The 20,158-nt window shown below is 38.7% G+C and overlaps 2 protein-coding genes and 1 long non-coding RNA gene across 3 annotated transcripts; 2 read left to right on the top strand and 1 right to left on the bottom strand.

Moving 5' to 3' along the window:
• Positions 1-683: 683 nt before the first annotated feature.
• On the top strand, positions 684-19,880 carry LOC147232796 (uncharacterized). Its single transcript, XR_015106397.1, has 3 exons — positions 684-805; positions 16,793-17,933; positions 18,029-19,880. It is a non-coding gene; the product is annotated as an uncharacterized LOC147232796 (long non-coding RNA).
• On the bottom strand, positions 7,818-10,363 carry adora3a.2 (adenosine A3 receptor a.2). Its single transcript, XM_086149849.1, has 2 exons — positions 9,958-10,363; positions 7,818-9,296 (listed from the first exon to the last, which is right to left on the bottom strand). Exons 1-2 carry the CDS (start codon positions 10,284-10,286, stop codon positions 8,657-8,659), a joined length of 969 nt encoding a protein of 322 aa, XP_086005975.1. The 5' UTR covers positions 10,287-10,363; the 3' UTR covers positions 7,818-8,656.
• Positions 13,369-16,747, top strand: LOC147232797 (adenosine receptor A1). Its single transcript, XM_086149848.1, has 2 exons — positions 13,369-14,503; positions 15,073-16,747. Exons 1-2 carry the CDS (start codon positions 14,148-14,150, stop codon positions 15,707-15,709), a joined length of 993 nt encoding a protein of 330 aa, XP_086005974.1. The 5' UTR covers positions 13,369-14,147; the 3' UTR covers positions 15,710-16,747.
• Positions 19,881-20,158: the final 278 nt, after the last annotated feature.

Here is a 20,158-nt window from a genome sequence, read left to right as displayed (position 1 = left end):
AATGAGAAAGGAAATATAATGACAACCTCGGTGGTTGCTATTCTCTTCCTCCACCGACTGCTACAAAATCAAATTAAAAACACAGGCAGGTGCAGAACATCTAAAGACGTCTGGAGTGAATACCAAAAATGGGAACGGTGAGGCATGTACTACCTGGGAATGATGCCAAGTGCTGACAAAAGGCTTTCCAGCACAGCTCTGAGAGAAGCCTTTAACTTATTTGCTCTGAAATGCAACAGGAATATCTGGAACTGAATTGTTTGGCCAACCATAGATTAACCAATCAAACCAACATGTAAGTAGTCACTTCTGATACCTTTACCTGAAGCCCATTTCTCTGTCTCTCTATCCTCCCCACTCAAACTGCTGCAGTCAAAAGAAATCTCTTTATGATGACACGGTCTAGTTTACATGACTCCTCCCCTTTCGGAGGCACAATCCCATAACCCTCACACAATTGTATGCGTGATACACATTAATGTCACATATGCGATTCTCTGTACCTTCATGATCTTTTTCCGCTTTCTCTATGCTGTCTCTGCCTCTTGGCAGCTGGGCAAAAGTGGGCAGGGAGAGAGGAGGGCATGGCCCAGAAACTGTTCTCAAGCCCCAGCCCCTGTTCGAGTGGGGTTGCTTGCTTTTGCACCGCTCAGCCTTTCCCTCGTCTTGCAGGCGAAAGAGAGGGATGTGGAAATGCATTCTTGTCTCCATTATAACCCGCCTTTTTTTTTCTCTCTCGACACCACCGTGGCCAATTTTCTGTGGGTGAACAGTAGCCTGGCCTTTACAAAAAAACTCACTCCAGGTATTTCTGATTTTTGATTCTGCTTTCATCTGGGCCTTGATATTCCTCTTTGTACACACATCTCCTTCTGGTCATTTCTGTTGCACTTTTACACTTCTTTGACTGTTACCTTTGACGCTGTACACGTCTGCTTTGCTTGCACTGAACACAAATGCCGCGTTCGCTAACGTTTCTGTTCAACTGAAATACACCTTGGTTTTGTTCTTACTAGCTTTGTTTGTTGGTCTCAACACATTGAGGAATACACATATTTGTGTACAGGAGTAGTCAAGAGTGATAAAAAAACACAAACCCAGAGAAAAATATATCGTAAATGTAGCAAAATTCTGGTTATATGTATTGAAAGCTAGAGGTATGAATGACTCTCTGAAAAATTTCGAACCAAAAATTTACTGGTATCGAAGAATTTAACATTTTTATATGACGTTTTTATTTGGTGCTGCAGACTGGCAATCGGATATAAGGCCCACTGCTAGATTGTGGCCTCTGTTGGTGTTTTATTTGACCACAAATACATTAAAATGAGTGGAAGATGCGGTCTTGAAAAACAACCAGTCATCATATTATGGAGGCAAACTTAATAATCCTTGTTTCCTGCTCATGAAGCAGTACAAACCAGATCCAGAAAGAACCTGAAAGCAATGTTCTATAAAACGGTTCTTGTTTTTTTTAAGAAAAAACGAACGAAAATTAGTAATGGTTACCAACCCTACCCTTGTTAATGTTGTTCTATATAAGGTATTTTAACCACTTTCCCCCCACTAAAGATACTTGAGGATTTTACTCTAGTTCTTCAAATGCACAAAAATAGACATTTTAATCCTTTTAATCTACTGCATTTAATCATTTTGAGCCATATACATACAATTTTTTTTCTATTTGATTTAACCAAGTTGGTATGTAATGTATGAATGAAATCTATTGTGGATCAAAAACTTTTGTTCGCTGTCAGCTTTCTGGTTTGTGTTTGTCAGCCTGAGATCGATCGTATCGTAATGTACCGTGGAGGAAAGCGTGAATGAAAAAAGCATATATGGGAGGTTCCTCTGTGGAAGGGCAGCGAAAGAGAAACTTAATCAATTTCTTCCTCCCCCCTGTTCTCGTCAAATTAACTTTCCGTGCCGCTTGATGACATTTTGTTTGGAAAGCAATATCCCGCACTGTTTGTTCTTTCCTGCTCCCCATGGTTTGGAATGACTGCATGGTTAACAGATCAAAGTCTTCTTTTTTGGATACTGCTTTAAAAAAAAAGTACATACTGCAGATACACACAATGCACATTTCGCTCATCCTGTTGTTTAGCTGATTTATGGACAATAAACAACATGCTATGGCACTCGTACTACACACCATAACCACCGGTTAAAATAATCCGAGAAATGAGCACATAGTTGCAAGTTGTCAAAAGTGCAAAAGGCCATAGGATATATCCAGAGAAAAACATCTTGATTTGTCTATCTATGACTTGGTATTCGTATTACCCTTTATAACAACTTGCAAGGATACATAGTCTGTAAAAAAAACAACTGGGGGCAGCTAAATGTCCAGGCAATTAAAAGTGACTACAATTTGGTAACTGCTATTACGCATTAAAAACAAACAAACAAACAAACAAATCAACGTACAAGTCTGCAAACAAACAAATGAACAAATAAATAAAATAAAAATGTGGGCAACTTTATGACGACAATCAAAGTTGGATGATCGCCCCCTTGATCCTGACACACCTCAGAAATGTATGTTATGTTTGCACCTACGGCACACGTAAAACTTCCCCTATACTTCTTGGCTGGCATTATGGCTCAAATTAAAATTTGTTTTTGCGGCTCATTAGTACTTAAACATTATTTCCAGAAGACAGTGGAAATGATGCCTTGAACCACATCCAGTCCAAATAATAACACCCTGATATCCTGTAAAGGTTGAGTTCCATACATTTAAAGCCAGATGTGGCGTTGGCCCTACAAATGTTTTCTATAGGGATTGAAACAAAAATGCAACGGGATTACATGGGGATTCATTGCAAATTTTGACATTAGATGAATAAATTCTTTGTCTTAAGGGTTCAAAAGCATAAGCATAAGTATAGGGAAAAAAGGTTCCTCTGTTATATTCATATACTTGGCAGGAGTCTACGGAGTAACAAATACTATTTCCTTGAAAATGTGTATTTCTAAGATGGCATTTTTCTTTAAAATTAAAACAAGAATGGCAATAGAAAGTATGGATCCTAAAGTAGCATTATTTTGTTTTTCAAAGCAGCAGGGACATATGGCAATGAATGATGGTGTCGCATTAGGTTTCACATGATTGTGATGTGGTTTAGAGTGAGCTAATGCAAACATGTTTTCAAAATGAGGCTGTGTAGATGTTACAGTGAAATTGCTGAATGAGTAGCATTACAACATCTGAGAGATTTGTTGTAAGTAAAAGTCTCACTCTCTTTTTGTCCATGAGCAGTCCATATTATTCTGTGATGAAATGCTGATCTGGCTTTTTGTACCTGAAAAGAGACTTTCATATCAGTGCATCTCAGGACAGAAGGCGGACAGAGCTGAACAAAAGCGAGACCATTATTTATAGTGCATTCAGTGTGTTCTATTATGTTTGGTGTGGGTTTGTGGGCCGTCTACTATGTGATTTCCAACAAATTTCAACCAATTCTAGCCTGTTTCGCTAGAGCAGTTTCAGCAATTTAATGAACAAACAAATGTGATGACTCAATCCCCGACTGAAGGTGAAAGTTTTGACATTAGCGGGGGTGATGTTCTATGGCTCAGTTATACATAGTCGTGCCATGACGTTGGAATGTCAAATACAGTTTTCAATTTCATGTAAACTCTTGGGAACTTCTTATGCAGATGTCACAAAGGCTTAGAAATAATAATCCCAAAGGATCAGAACCCCATTCTGCAAGTGAGGAAATGATCTGTAATGTTGACTGCTCTCTAATTGTAGTTTTGGCCAGACTGCTGATTGGCTTTGCTTATTAGAATTCATACGTCCTCTGGATTTAGCTGGCATGTTGTTTCAAAAAAATAAATACAATTAAATAAAAAAAATGACCTGAATGATTTGATGTTGTACACAATGAAATTTGATTTTGGAGATTATTTTCTCAAATGATGTTTGACACGAAGCATCCGGCTTCAACAAACAAGTGAAGCTGGATGGCAGATGGATATACAGTATACTGTAACCTTCTGTAGTCCAGATGATGCGATTCAGTCAAAACCTCAGGCTTGTGCGAAGCAGCCACTTGTCCATTATATGGACAAAGTCTGTTTATAGAACAATGGACCTTTCTCTGGAAGTGTGAGCACCTCGTTCACATGACACGACCAGTGCACAGAGCATCTGGCAGCAAGCTTTGCCTCCGTACCTCATTACCCCTTTCTGACATGGCATCCTCTTATTGCTTGGCTGCCAATACTCTCCTCCCTCCTTTGCTGTGGGTTCTGCCATACTGCATACACGACATCAGCCCCTTTTTGTCTTACTGAGATTCAGCTTGGCACACAGACAATGCCTATTTCTTGGCACTAAATATTGAAGAGAGCACCATAAGAACCAACCTCACTCCTTTCCCTCACAGTCGTCCCCGTTTTTCCACTGATCATCATGGAACAGCGCCAACTTGGACTGGGTATTTCTTGTGCATTTGTCTACTGCATACTCTAGTCTGTTTGGCAAATTTTAGCTGTAGATTGCTTTCATGCATTCATTATCGAACTCTGAGAGATTAGGTGAGCTGCCGTGGGTATTTCCAGCTAAAACAACACTGGGTAGCCATGTTGATGTTGATTGGCATGTTGATCAATGTGAGTGAATTAGTCAGAATGTATTTGAATTACGGATTAAAAACAGCTTTTGTTCAGTGCGCTCTGCAACAAAGCAACTATTTGCCTGGCATCTTGATGATCCACCGCGAAAGTCAAACACTTCCGGGCTTTAGGAAAAAAAGGAGAGAGAGGAAGAAACCCAGGGAGGGAGAGAGGGAGAGAGGGAAAGAGAGAGCAACGTGTCTTTATCACAATCTGTCCGACCAGATGTACAGGAATTTCAGAATAATTCTCAACCGTAATCTGTATTTAAAATGTTGATGCAAAGGGGGAAATAGGAAATAACAGAGACAAATGTTTGAATTTAAGACAAAAAAGGGAGAAAAAATGCTGCTCTTTGGTATGTTTGAGTGGCCTGAGGAACAACCGGGCTAAAGCCATAATTTCTTTTGGGCTGCAACTGAAGCTTATTTTGCCCATCTCTCTAGTACGTTGATAACTTTTTCAAATGATTTTTTTCACAATATCAGAAAACAATATAACATTTTGATCAGTGTTCATAGAAATGTAATAAACCAAAATGTATTCAAATCTGGAATTAGAACATTTTGTTTTTTTCTTCAAATATGGCATATGAAAACAGATGACAGTATATTTAGTATCTGACAGGGAAATTAAATTATAAATTGATTGAAGTTCATTGAGAATAATTTGATGGTAACACTGCCAAAAAAATAGGGAAAAGCCACTTGGAGTCGTGTTTGTATTACGATGTAAGTTTATGATGATGAACCGGCACAGTAAGAGCTAGCATCTGGATTTTTTTTTCTGATACAAAAAGTTGAGCCCGCACCTGCTTTATCTCCAATTGTCTCCTCACAGACCAGACTTTTAGGATAGTTTTAAATCATTTACCTTCTAATTAATTCAACATCTCAATTAAGACCTCCCACCCTCTGATGCCCTTGTGCCATTTCGGTCTCCCCCAGTGAGCATGCCATGGCACCGCGGCCACTCAGCCAAAACATTTCAATCACTGTCGACTATAATTAGGCCAAAGAGGAATTCAGAATGATAATGAACTCCCCGGGTGCTTTTCAGCAACCACGGTTCACATGCTAATTTATGCAAAGAGTCCCAGCCTTTGCATGGGTCTACCATCGTCTACCATGACAGTGTCTGCTCAGTCACTTTGGCTAAAGCGGAGGGCTTTGTCGGGGCCCAGACAGCTCTGCCCAGCTTGTGTCCCGACTCGCGGATTCAACTGGCAAAGCATACAGGCTCCTTATTCAATGGACTTGAAGTGGCTTTCACACTAAGGGACGGTTTCCTTATCACCAGTTTTTCCAAACGTTTCGAATAAGAATTGAAATATCTTTGCATTCAAACCAGTAATAAGGCATTTTTTGGGATTGGCTAGTGAATCTCAAGTGGGTAAGACACACCCATGCCTTAATGAGGTTACAAGAGTCCGTCAGATAAATCTGTTGTAGTTTCTTCTTTGTTATTCTGAAAATTAGTTTAAAAGTTCCATTTTGTTCCATTTTGGACTGAAGATGGAAATTAGCTATATACATCTATATATGTCAACCGTCTTTGCTATACTGAGCCCAGTGTTTTTGTACATGGTCCAGTGATGAATACATAAATGTAATAAAATAACAGGTATGTCAAGAAAAACCTAATTTGACTGAAATGTCTTGGATTATGGGGATTCCCATTTATCTGACTTCTTTATTGTATTGTTTTTAGTCTCATGATGAAGACCATTTTTAAACTCCAATGCGACCAATACCTCCAAAAATGTTTGAACTTGCACAAGCCTATTTTAAATCAATACATAGCCCCCAGTCAGAACAATGACTTTGTGTATATCATTTTGACAAGAAATCAATACTCCTAGCGTAGTTGTTGACAAAATGCAATGTGTGATCCAATTTCAGTTTTCCAACTCATATTGAAATGATTATGTGAAGTTTACCTGATCTGGTAAAATGCAAGCATTTTTGCCTCTAAAAAGTATGCATTTTTAAATGACACCATCTAATTTACTTTCCCATTTTGTCACACAGTTCGCCAGACAAGTTTCCTCTGCTCCCAGCAAGTGTATCCGTCCTTGAGGCTGAGGTAGTAGATTGAATAGTTGTGGGGATTGTGTCCTCCCTCTGAGATAACTATACAATCTACTGTCTTTCCTATAGAGACGGCTTGATCTGCCATGATGTTGAAGAAATGATAAGAGGAACCAGTAATGATAAACCTCACAAATATGAACCGCGTTAATATGGAACACATATGTTTAAGGATGCGTTGATATATTGGTATTGGTTGATGTTTACCTTGCTCCTGTTACTGGCCTATTAATTCACCAATGGTATGGTTAAATGTGTTTGTGCCCATAGGTTGGATAGTAAAGGGATGAAAGGCTTTAATAAATGTTCTTTCTTTTCTGTTTCACGATTGTTTTTTGTCTTCCTGGCACTAAATTAAGAATGGATGACAAGAGCAAAGTTGACCAAACAGATAAAATAAACAAATCCAAAACACAAATGCCTTCACAACTGCTGATTGTAATAAAAACATAATTAAATATTGATAAAGAGTGGAGTTCCAAAATCGGTGCATCCATGGTTGCGTAACGGTTTATTTGAAACATCCTTAAACTGGCTCCTACTGAGTGATAAATCATTTAGAGAGTCACTTGCGCCGGATGTTGAGCCTTGCAAGGTGAGGTAGTAGGTTGTATAGTTTGTGGGATGGAGTGAATCCTGCTCAGGTGATAACTATACAGTCTGTTACCTTCCTTGAGGGGTACAATGAGTACTTGGAGGGAAACTCATACAGCTCATGCGCCCTAAGGGCTGAAGGATACACTGTTGCCATCATGTGGGCAATAATAGAATTTATCTATGGAGAAAATTCCAGGCCCGTGACGGTGTATCTTGCCAATCTGGTATTTTGATGATTTACGTGTTGAAGAATGTCGGTTGATTTTTGGAATACACAAGTCATAGTTTATGCATGTGTGGAGCAAACAACAGCAATACTGATGGTGCTGATGAATTTCAAGAAATCTTTCTACATTCAGTAAAAACTGTTTGTAATTGAAATAATCATTTTTTAATAGGAATGGGACTCAATGTCCCACAGCATTATTTCATGCTGCCTTAAAGACAACAAATTCTTTATGAAATTTTATTTTATTTTTTTCAAAATATGTACATTATGTATAATATATTACAATTTATTATTATTTATATGATGACTTCAAGAAAGATCAGATGGATATGACCCAGACAAAGACTTTACCTGCATCAAATTTCATGAGAATGTATGCAAATTTTTCTCAGGAGAACCCCAAACATTGGATGACACTTTGAATTACATGAAAACAAAATAACACTTGAGTCAAAAAAATTGCCTGTATGTTTTTCAATTCAATCTGAAGATGAATGTGCCTTGTGGTAAATCTCAAATTTAACCAAAGAGCTTGCTTTTTCAGATTCCTTCTTTCTTTACATTCTTATCTGGTAAATTATTTTTTGTGAGACAATTAAAGATATCATTCTGTTGTGATCACTTAATGTGTGTGTGCATTTGTGTTTCTGAGTGTGGTTTATCACTGAACCATCACTTCTTTGTAAGACCGAGACTCACTTAAATCTTGAGTCTGTAGCTTTGTTGTTTTACAGAATTCTACCCTTTAATGTGTGTTATGACATCTAATGACACAAATTTCAATTTGTATAATCAAGTACAAGCAGAACTGTGACTCATATCGAAAGGGGACAGAAGTGAGATGTGAAACTAACACTTTCAGGGCAAGCGGAAGTTACATTTCTCATCAGGATGTAACCCACAGAGACACAGTCATGAATTTACACCTAAAATAAACAAAAGGCATATCTGGGCAGTTTTGTTCAGTGTATGTAAAACAACAAAACCACTAATTTTCGCCTCAGAAGAGGTATAGCTTTGCATACGTCTTTAAAAATCCACTGGGCATGAGTCTTTTCACCTAACAAACTTGATGTAGAGAAAGCAGATGCCAAATCTCCCTTCACACCTTTTAGACAACACTGTTATTGCTGAGATTGTTGTCTGTTGTTTGGCTTGTCTGAGATCCCTGCTGCGCTTCATCCCCACAGAAAATGCATCGTTTCCACAGCTTCAGGTATGCTGTCTTTATCGTATGGATTTTGAACGCATATACAATGGGGTTTATAGCTGAGTTTGCATGAGTGAGCAGAATGCCAACATGAAACACTTTTGGTGAAACTGTTGATTTTCTAAAGTAGTTAATGGTGTTCATTATATGAAGTGGAAGCCATGACAATGCAAAGAGTGCCAAGACCAGCGCCAGAGATCCTGCAAGCTGTTTCTCTCTCTTCAGGTAGTTGTGAGACTTGACTTGGATACCGTTTCCTGGTTTTTCACGCAGATTTCCTCGGATTGCGATGAAGATGTAGATGTACAATACGGCCATAACTAACAGAGGCACCAAAGTGCACAGTAAAAAGTTGAAGTAAACCAGATATGACATAGGGATGACATCGATGAACCTGCAGATCATGGTAGAGTTGACTGATCCAGTCCGAGACTTTTCATGTGGCCATCCAAACATGGGAGCAAAACTCAGTGGAATTGCAGCAAGCCAACATGCCATGACCGCAAGCCATGAGTGTCTCTGTGCTACAGCCCTTTTATACCTACAATGAAGAGCAATAGTGAATGTTTCAAGAAAAAAAAAAATAATAATATATATATATATATATATATATATATGTATATATATATATATATATATGTCACAATAACTATTAAAAATAGACAATTACACAGTTTACATATCTTATTTAACCCTAATGCATGTGATCATGAAAATCTATGACTCACTTCATTGAAAAGTAAGCTTTCACTTTAGTTGCTATGCATTTGTGGAGATTTATTTTGAATAAAAAATAGACAACAACATGACGATGAGGTTAGCTTTTGGTATATCAGTCAGTTCATCTCAATGACAATAGTCTTATTGATATGAGTTTTCATTTTAAAAATAACAACAATAACAAGTAAGGAACCTTTCTTGTAATTCAAGGGCAGTTACTATGTTTACAATGAGACAATGATGGAGATATCTATCATTTTTAATTTGATTTTGTGGGTTGACTTCAGAGCATGTACTTCTATTCTTTAATTTAAAAAGATTAGCTGTATCAGATCTTTAGGAATGAATGAGACCATTTCATCTACATTAAGAGTACAATTCTTTAAACATGTGCTGTCTATTAAAAACTGCTTAGAGAGGTAATCCAGAAGGCTGTGCTAAAATGCAATCCACCTTCCTTAATATCAAGAAAAATAACTTACCTGAGAGGGATATACACACGAAGAAATCGGTCCACTGCAATGGCTACAAGAATCAAGACTGACACCAGTGTCAGCAGGATAACAATACAGCTGATGAAGTGGCAGGCGGTAAAAGTCATGGTTATTCGTCCATCCACCAACACAGCCAGTGGTATGGCAACACAGCCAACCATAACATCGGCCACAGCCAGAGAGATGATAAGGCAAAAGGTGGGCTGCTTCATACTTCTACTGGTCCATAGAGCTAAAATGACCAGCATGTTCCCCAAACAGCAGAAGACAGCAATGAGAACCTCCAAAATTGTGTAGATAACATAATTCACATCCATTGTGCGTCCTGCCGAACGGTGAACAACTGAAGAGACTTCCGAATGTAAGCCTGAATGTGTGTTGCTGAGGCATTAATCAATCATCTTGGTCTTTCGAAATCATTCAGGAAGTCCTCAGCCAGCCAGTGAGAGGCGACCCCAGATGGTGGCTTCCTGCATTTCCTGAAAGCAAATGCAATTCCAAAAAGAGAGAAGATATGTTGATACATTACCATTTACAATGTATACAACTTGGGAAATTACTTTCATTTCCTGGTTGAGATTTTACCTGGAACTTGCTGATAAATAATTTGTTGTATCATGGAATAAAAATCATTTCCATCCTCTTAAGTACGTTATCTTGTTGAAGACCAACCCAAAACATACTTAACATAGAAATGTCAACAAGTCTTACTGTGGCAGCAGTACTGCTGAAGGTAATTCTGACCTGCTGAGTCCCGCCATCACCTGACTCCGATGACAATATGTTGGCTTTTGCACGGTGGAGAGTCGAGTTTGAATGTGTTGGCCATTTTTATATCAATATTAATGGGCTAATGGTGTTTGTGGTCAACACTTAAACTGGTTCCTCAAAAATATAACCCAGTTCATAATAAATATGTCACATTGTTTTGTAACATTGATAGATTTCTCATGGTTTTTTTTTTTGGGGGGGGGGGGGGGGGGGGTGAAACCACCATCATGAAATGGTGGTTAAATACACAGACTGTGCTGATGAGAAACTTGCGACACTGAGTGCAGAATAAGCAGTATTGATAGTGAATGAATGAGTGTTGCAAACATGTATTTATATTTACTTAATAGAGGTGGGTGAAGTAGACTGCTTGTCACTTGTTTTAGCTGAACTTGCATCTCTATGCAATTTTCCAGAGGAAAAATACACTCTGTGTATCTCCTGCCCTCCTATCTTGTCATCTACTGCCAAGAGTATAATTGTCAGTTATTAGATGAGACTGATCTCCCTCCTTTTTTATCCCAGTTATTTATAATTCTTCACTGATTAGTGTTAAAATGTCAAATTTCCTTGTAATACTCCAAAAAACTGTAAAAAATTGCAAAACAGTAAGCATTATTTACATCTGTGGAGGTTCTCAATCATCCAGGTCATGGGGAATTCTTGTCGAAATGTTTTTGTTGTGGCAACAGGACTTGACTTCCAAATAGAGCTTATACTCGGAAACTACCCACAGGTCATCAGAACTGAATAATAGAAATAGAAATGAATATGGTAATACAGGATCTTTTTTATTCCACTGGATATTTTGTGACAGGTTTTGCATAAAAGCTACATTTTTGTCAATCGTAGAATAAACATGACAAAGTCAAAATGTCCTTATGTTTTTGAGATTGGAGAACATCTTAAGAGGACACCCTTGACTCCAGATAGAACATTTGTGCCAGAAGTCATAAAATTCCCTCAAGGGACAGATGTTGAGTAACCTGGTTGTTTTTGTCAACTTTTACTCATAGCGATCTTTACCCTCATCATCACATGAATAGAAATGATGGAAAAATCATGTAAAAAACAAAATATAGTTCTCCCACCAATAACACTCCCTTGGTGATGCGTAATAAATTGAAATGGATACATACATTGGTTTGGTGAATGTCAGTATTACTCTGTATCTATTAGAGGTAATAAATAAGCATTTTAGAGATAACTCTAAGATATTGTTCTACCTATGAATATTTTTATCGCCTTTTTAGGGCTGGTGATGTTTAACAGATCCGAGTTCTTGTCTATCTTCCCAAGCACTATTTGATGTGGGAGGCAACTGTGTTGTAATGAAAGTAAAATAACAGGATGAAACAGTGTCATTACTTGCTGTTTTGCATTAAATTTACAAGTGTCTATCAAAGTTTTCACTGGCAGTTACTCCCCACACATTATGGTGTTTTGGGCCATTTTGAAAACAGATGCATGTGGATGTGTGCATGCAAGAAGACATACTTGGAAAAACAATTGCGAAGCTTGATATGATTCCTCTAGACTGTGTCTATGTGTGTCATTCACATCCAGTGTTGGAATTAATTTGTTTTTGACACTCATTCAGGCAATTTATCAATTGAAATATTCTTATAATTTCTGATACCCTCTTTGGCTCTCATGAAAAGCTCTCTAACCTACTTTCTTCTTGTCAGCTGACATGCTTGAAAACCCACATCCCCCCTGAAACAAACCACGTCACCACTTCCATAAATGCTGAATGTATTTCCAAGCAGAGGACAAATTTGCTTTCTCAAGCAAACACACCAATTCAGTGATTGCCTGCTCATTGACGCTGACTGCCAAAGCTGTCCCAGTCACAGTTGGTCAGTCCATTTGAGTTTTCTATATTACTAACTCTTTTGATGCCTATCCTAACTGTCACTGGATGAGAAGCGGGGTTCACCCCAGACCAGGGGCTGATCACAAGGCCACATATGGGGACATACAACAATTAATTCATTCACATGGGGGGAATTTAGAGTCCTCGCTCAACCTACTGCATGCATTTGGACAGTGTTTGAAAACAGGAGAAAACCTAAATAGACAGGGAGAACATGCAAATTTAACACAGAAAGACCCCCTGCAGATTGAACCAGAGACCTTCTTGTTGTGAAGTGGAAAGAATAACCAGTGTACCTATCTGCTGCCAAAACAAAAAGTCATGGACTGGGTTAAAAAAAAAGAAAATCTTTTGGTGCATTAAATATCTGCATTAGCCACATATTTGTCATGAACTGATAGGAAGATTTAAATGGTAAATCAGGGCTCTTACTTTTAGGATGGGATTTTGGCCATGATGAAGTTGATGCAGCCTGACAGATATTGCTTGTCATGGAACTTAAGGTTCAGGCCAAAGGGTAAAGAGCAGGTCATTTGATTAAAACAATAAAATTGCTGTAAAATGGTGCAACGGTTGATAGAATAGAATAGAATAGAATAGAATAGAATCCTTTCAATTTCGATATATTATGGAAAAAAATATCACTATATATATATATAGAGAGAGAGAGAGAGAGAGAGAGAGAGAGAGAGAGAGAGAGAGAGAGAGAGAGATGAGAGAGAGAGAGAGAGAGAGAGAGAGAGAGAGAGAGAGAGAGAGAGAGAGAGAGAGAGAGAGAGAGAGAGATAGATAGATAGATAGATAGATATCAACACAACCCAACACACGACACAACACAAGGTTTGAACATTTTTCTAACTGAAGTCTAAATTTGCTCATATGCACATTCATTGCTGTATTGTTGGATCAAAAGTAACTCTATATCTACATTAAGGTTTATCATTACACAATAATTCTAGTTTGACATAAGACTCCATCGTTATTATTTAGTTTAAAAGTCAGATAAATACATGTGTATTATATTATACCCATATATTGGTGTGATATGGTAATAGTCTTTTTATCAATTTCAATTTACTTGTAAATTTGAGTTAAAATGGCATTGAACCCTCAGTTTTTAGGCTGATAAGTAATACTAGCTAAAGTGAATCCATTAAGAAGATCATAGATTTTCTTATAAAAAAAGACTGCAACAACAGCTGAATGCAGAGCTCTGCAGAACCCAGAGTCCCTCCCTTTGATTTTATGACTCTGGTTTTACAGACTACAGTGAGAGAGTGAGCGGGAGCGGGAGAGGGAGTATGGATGCAAAAGTGTAGAGATGCACAAATACTCGGTCCTGTCCAGACTATGAAAGAATGGCTCGGATTCACTTTCCCATTAGTTTGAAATGCGTGGCAGTGACTGCTAGTAGTGGAGCACTTCTTTCAGTTGGGGAACAAATTAATAACGACAGACAGCTCTGTGCTGAAGAAAAAAAAGTGGATTTTTTTGTACACTTTGAGCAGAGGTAAGGTTTGAGATTGGCGAAATGTCATCCACTCCTGGTGTCAAACTCCAGGAGCATGTGGACATGCTGTACATCTCCATTGAGACAGCCATCGCCCTGGCTTCTGTTATCGGGAACGTGTTGGTCGTGGCTGTGGTGTGTGTGAACCGGGCACTTCGCGACACCACCTTCTGCTTCATTGTGTCTTTGGCAGTGGCCGACATTGCTGTAGGGGTTTTGGTTATTCCTCTTGCGATAATCATCAGTTTGGGATTAAACACTCAATTCTACACTTGCCTCTTCCTCTCCTGCCTGCTGCTGATTATCACCCAAAGCTCCATCCTTTCTCTGCTTGCAATTGCCATTGACCGATATCTGCGAGTCAAGATTCCCATCAGGTAACAGCCATCCTTTTTCATGAATTCATATTATCATAATTATTATTGTTGTTGTGTTGATGTTGCTGTTGTTATTGTTATAACTATTATTAATATTATTATTATGTTATCAGTAGTTGTAGTGGCAGTAGTAGTAGTAGTATTACAGACATAACTTACAAGAAATTCCCACCTAAAGCCATACAAGTGGGATATTTTAAAACCAAGAGACTAGCATAGTTTTTAAACTCAGATCAAGAGGAAATATTTCTTAGTGTTGGTGCCTTACATGGCACCATATATCATTGACTGGGTAAATGCAAATCAATGGGCTGGACATCAAAAGCTTTTAAGCAAATTAAAATGTCTACCTTATTCTGTGACTTCCACAGTCTTTTGAAGTACTGGCAGCAGCTTATACTACAACTACCGAGATTCCAATCACAAAAACAGGCACTTAAGACAAATGCTTCCAAATCACTATCTCCAGACTGGCATTTGTTCAAACAAACAGTATTTCTACAGCATTCATGCACATTTAAAGGATTAAAAATCTGTCTGCCTTTCTTTTCCAATAACCCCACACACAGGTACAACACCATTATGACCCAGGGAAGGGCATATGTTGCTGTTTGCCTGTGTTGGATGCTCTCCTTCGCCACCGGATTGGTTCCAATGATTGGTTGGAATAACCGTGACATTCAAGGAAACTTAAGTGAGACGAGTGACATTATCTGTAGGTTCACTGCTGTCATCAGGATGGACTACATGGTGTACTTTAACTTCTTTGGCTGGGTAGTGGTACCACTGACTGCAATGATAACTCTATATGGTGAGATCTTCCGGGTGATTCGGCGGCAGCTCAACCGGCGAGCTGAGGCTACTTCTGATGGAGAAAGGTATTATCAGAAAGAGCTGAAATTGGCCAAATCACTGGCCTTGGTGGTCTTCCTCTTCGCTGTGTGCTGGCTGCCCATACACATTATGAACTGCATCGACTTCTTCTGCCTGGATTGTTCCACACCCAAGATAGTAATATATGTTGGGATATTCATGTCTCATGTGAACTCAGCTCTGAATCCGATGGTTTATGCGTTCAGGATAAAGCGGTTCCGAGTCACGCTAATTGATATAACTCGTCGCTGTATTTTTTGTAAACCTGCAGAACAGACTCCATTCCCGAGCACAGCAAAGATGACAAGCAAAGTGGATGCAAAACCACCATGAGGTCTGCAGCATTGTATGTAGATAGTTGGCATAGAGGTGGGGCTGTCATGTCTCATTGGATTATTTTCAACATTTAGCACTTTACTTAGTTATGAGATAATTTAATTTTAGAGCGATTTCCCACCAATTCATGTCATAAAACATGTGCTTGTATTAAGAAAAAGAGTATACCATCTGTCTGTATATTTTGAAAACTTATTGACCCTTCAATTGATTCATATTGAATTTTATCACATTATAGAAAGTTACCGCAAACGTTTCATGTTAATAAATGCTTGTTGGTAAATTTTCCAGAATAAAGCTGCATGGCATCACCAAACTGTCTTTCTTGTCTCACTTGTCTTTTGACTTTTCCCTTCAGGGATTGCCACAGCGAAACAGCGAAACCTTCTCCATCTAACCCTATTCTCTGTATCCTCCTCTCTCACACCGACTTCCCTCATATACTCTCTCACTATCTCCGTAAATCTTCTCTTTGGGCTTTCTCTAGACCTCCTGCCTGGCAGCTTCAATTCCAGCATTAGTCTACCAATATATTCACTATCCCTCCTCTGTACACCAAACCATCTCAGTCTGGCTTCTCTGACCTTCTCTCCAAAACATCTAATATGTGCTGTTCCTCTGATAGACTCATTCCAGAGTCTATCCATCCTGGTCACTTCCAAAGAGAACCTTAGCATCTTCATCTCTGCGACCTCTACCTTGGCCTCCTGTCTTTTCGTCATAGTAACTGTTTCTAGGCCATAAAGCATCGCTGGTCTCACCACTGTACACCTTTCCTTTCATTCTGGCTGATTCTTAATTCTTCTATCACATAGTACCCCTGAAACTTTTCTTCACCCACCTCAACCCGTCTCTTCACCTCTTTTCCACACTCTCTGCTGCATTGGACTGTTGACCTACAGTACCTGAAATCCTCCAACTTCTTGATCTCCACTTCCTGTAGCCTCACGATTCCACCCAGGTTCCTTGTGTTCACACACATAAACTCTATTTTGCTATGACTAACCTTTATTCCTCTCCTTTCAAGAGCATACCTCTGCCTCTAGAATTTTCTCAACCTGTTCTCTGCTCTTACCGCAGATCACAATGTCATCTGCAGACATCATGGTCCATGGAGATTCCTGTCTAACCTCATCTGTCAGCCTGTCCATCAAGTGAAACAGTATTGCCAGGAATGAAAATTAGAAATGAGACCGAAAAACTAAATTGAAGGCAACTTGTAGGATGCAGGTGCCACTTCTTCAATTTCACCTAGATCAAGTCACATTTCATGTTCGCCGCGGTAGTTGCTGACAAGACCAATGCATTTGAGTCAAACGCCTGCAATGAATTTTGTTGAAGTGACTATTTCAAGTTTCCGTGACAGTACTCTTTGTTCAGTTTTACTTCTGTCTCATTTCCCTCAAATTGTCATTAGACGAGAATAAACAAACTTTAAAAGGATACTGTGTTTCGGATGTCAAAAAACATGCATAGGGCAATTAATCAAGTTTCATATGAATAGTCTAATTATAATATTGCACCTCTTTTTATATTGGATATTAAGATCAACAGATCTCTATTTTCCTCACTTCTCTCAAAGATTTCAAAACCTATGAAAAACTGTCAACATTTGGAAATGCCATTGGTCAACTTCTTTTTTTTATTTAAAGTGAAAAGAAAATTGCTCAAAAGGATACAAAACATTTCTTGAGGGTCAGAGAACACTTTATTTTCTTTCAGTGATTCAAATTCCAGGAAAAGTGAAACCATAATGTTTAATTATATCATTTTTACTGTTGTTTGTCTGATATTTGAGGTTCCCTTCATAAGATGACGTTTGTGATATATTGATACCGAAACAACATCATACCCCTAGTATCACCGAGCCCTAATTAAGAAGCTCAATTCCCTCATATGGACACGCTGCAGTCCAATGTATTATCCTTGTTCATCTCTGCCCAACACACACATCCATTCTTATTTTACCATCTGCCACCTTCATCCCTGTTGAGGGATTTGAAAAATGCTGAGTGTGTCCTAATCCCTTGCCCTCGTCTTAGAGCGGTAGCTGCTGCATTACAAAGCTGCCATTTTAGTAACTACACACGAGTGTCCTGCGACCTGGCGAAGGCTGAGGGGAAAATTAAATTAACACGTATTGGCGAGGAGACCAATAGCCAAGACACATTCGTCTATACATCTGATCCTCATCAAATCTGAATGACTAATCTGCTTTGAGGTATGTCCGATTGCTAACATGATCATTTGGGAACCTCGACTGCAAAGTCATCGTTACCCGTTAGTTTCTTTAACCTTTTTTTTCTTTGAATTCAGTATATTCAGATCTCAGAAGAAAACTTCATCACACAATGGCTGACTCAGGTGGACCTGAAGATGATCAAGACCTCAGAGCCTCAGGGGAAGAGCTTGATGATGAGGAGGCAGCCTTACTGCATTTCAGCAAATATAGTGAAGCCCAGCATGCGCTGCCGTGGGCACAGAAGACGTTCAAGGAAAAGGCAAACTTTTTCATAGACCGTATCTTCCTCGGGTTTCTAGCAATTTTTTTCAGCATTCTAATAGGGGAATTTTTATATAAAATGTGGTATGTAACTAACATACAGAAGATTGCAGATTTTGTGTCGAGCTCAGTAATTTTTCTGTTTGACTGGCTTTTCACTCAGGAGAGACAGGAGCAGCTGGGCGAGCTGTAGTCTGATAACGGGACAACTGTTGATATACTGACAATTGTGGGATGATCAATGCATTGTGTTGTCAATCCTTGGTGTTTGTTTTTTTGTTTCTGTACAATGTGCTGCAACAGTAATGTACAACTCAGTAGAGTCCAATTTACTTCTATGGATTATAAGGAAACAAGAAAATAAATGATGAATCAAAAATCCAATTATGATTTGGTGGTAATAACTTATTTTTAAACACGGTTTGCATTGTCAAAAATGACAAAAAAGTCAGCTACTTTGTGATTTTTTTCCATTAGAAACTCCTGCTATTGAACAATGTTTCTATTAAAAGTGCATGCATGTGCAACAAAAATGATGATTTTGTCAGTTGTATTGAAAAAAATATCCACTTCTAACTACTTCTCATTTTAAGAGGAAGCATACCTCTCCATCTCAATGAGAAGATGACAGATAAAAACAATTACGATGCTTAAAATGGAATTTACATTTACACTGAACTAAGTTGTCAACTACATGCATCCCTTATTGAACAACAAAGATATGGTTAATTTTCTTATCAGCCCTTCTTATTTACCGCTGGTATATATTATTAGTTTTATTCTTTAATTATTTAAATTGAATTAATTCATTTCAGTGTTGTGGAGAGTTGAAATTTTATTCAAGTAATTAATAAAATATGTCTATATATTACATTATATTATTTTATATTATATTATATTATATTGTCCATCCATCCATCCATCCATCCATCCATCTTCTTCTGCTTATCCTGCAGTCAGGGTAGTGGGGGATGCTGGAGCCTGTCCCTACTGTCATTGATCAGGTCTAGATTATGTTGGCTTGTGAAATTGTAAGAGTTGATCTGCAAAAACTAGGTGTAAAGAGGTTTTTAATGCTAATAATATTATGCTAATGCTAATAATATTATAATATATATATATATATTATCATATTCAGCAGAACTGTATGCTTCAGAGCTTCAGATGCTCCCTTTGTGACTGAACAAACTGGCCGGAGGTGCAACTGGGCTACCACTACGTCACTCATTCACACATGTCATGTCCCGAGTTCATTATCTATTGTTCGTTTATCCTTGTTGTCACTTCATTCTCACTCTGCTTATCAAAATTTTCCCTTGTTTTCTTTTCCTCCTTCTGATATGTCAAGGCAGGATTCCTCCTTCAGAACACTGAACTTCAGCCAAACCCCATTTAGCTAGCCATCAACCTCACTCAGCTTCAACTCTGCCCAATCACATCCCTGGGGACTCATCTGGGATGCCACATTGACCCCACCTAAGAAGATTAGCTGTTTCGAGCAATCCCCGCACCAACCACAAAGTCACGACGGTGCTGGGGAAAGCCATCGTTTTTCTCCCTGCTCAGTTACATGGGCTCCTTCTGTCTGATTATGCCAGAGGTTTCTCACCTTCAGGCTGGTCAATTCATAGCTGGTAGGGTGACAACCGATTTCTATGAAAAAAAAAAAAAAACCCTACCTGGTTCCTTCGGCACAGCCACACTCTGTAGACCACATCAGACAGTTTCTCAAGGACTGTGCAGGGTCCCATCCAGTGATTGGTGAGCTTTGGATGGCAGAACTTCTTGATTTTTTAGTTGTAGTCCCAGACCTTGGTGCCCGGGGGCAACGTCCTCTCCCCATGTCATGGGCCAATTTCTGTGGCAGTCGCATTCTGCAGGCACTCAGCACGATGGGTCACAAAGAGTAGTTTGGAAGTGTCATCTGGTCATTTGGTCTACAT

Source organism: Fistularia commersonii, chromosome 7, assembly GCF_037954325.1.
Source record: "Fistularia commersonii isolate RoL2024-O1a breed Wild chromosome 7, RoL_Fcom_v1.0, whole genome shotgun sequence".
NCBI lineage: Eukaryota > Metazoa > Chordata > Actinopteri > Syngnathiformes > Fistulariidae > Fistularia > Fistularia commersonii.
The sequence above is the reverse complement of the archived record's forward strand: the minus strand, read 5'-3'. Positions and strand labels throughout refer to the sequence as shown.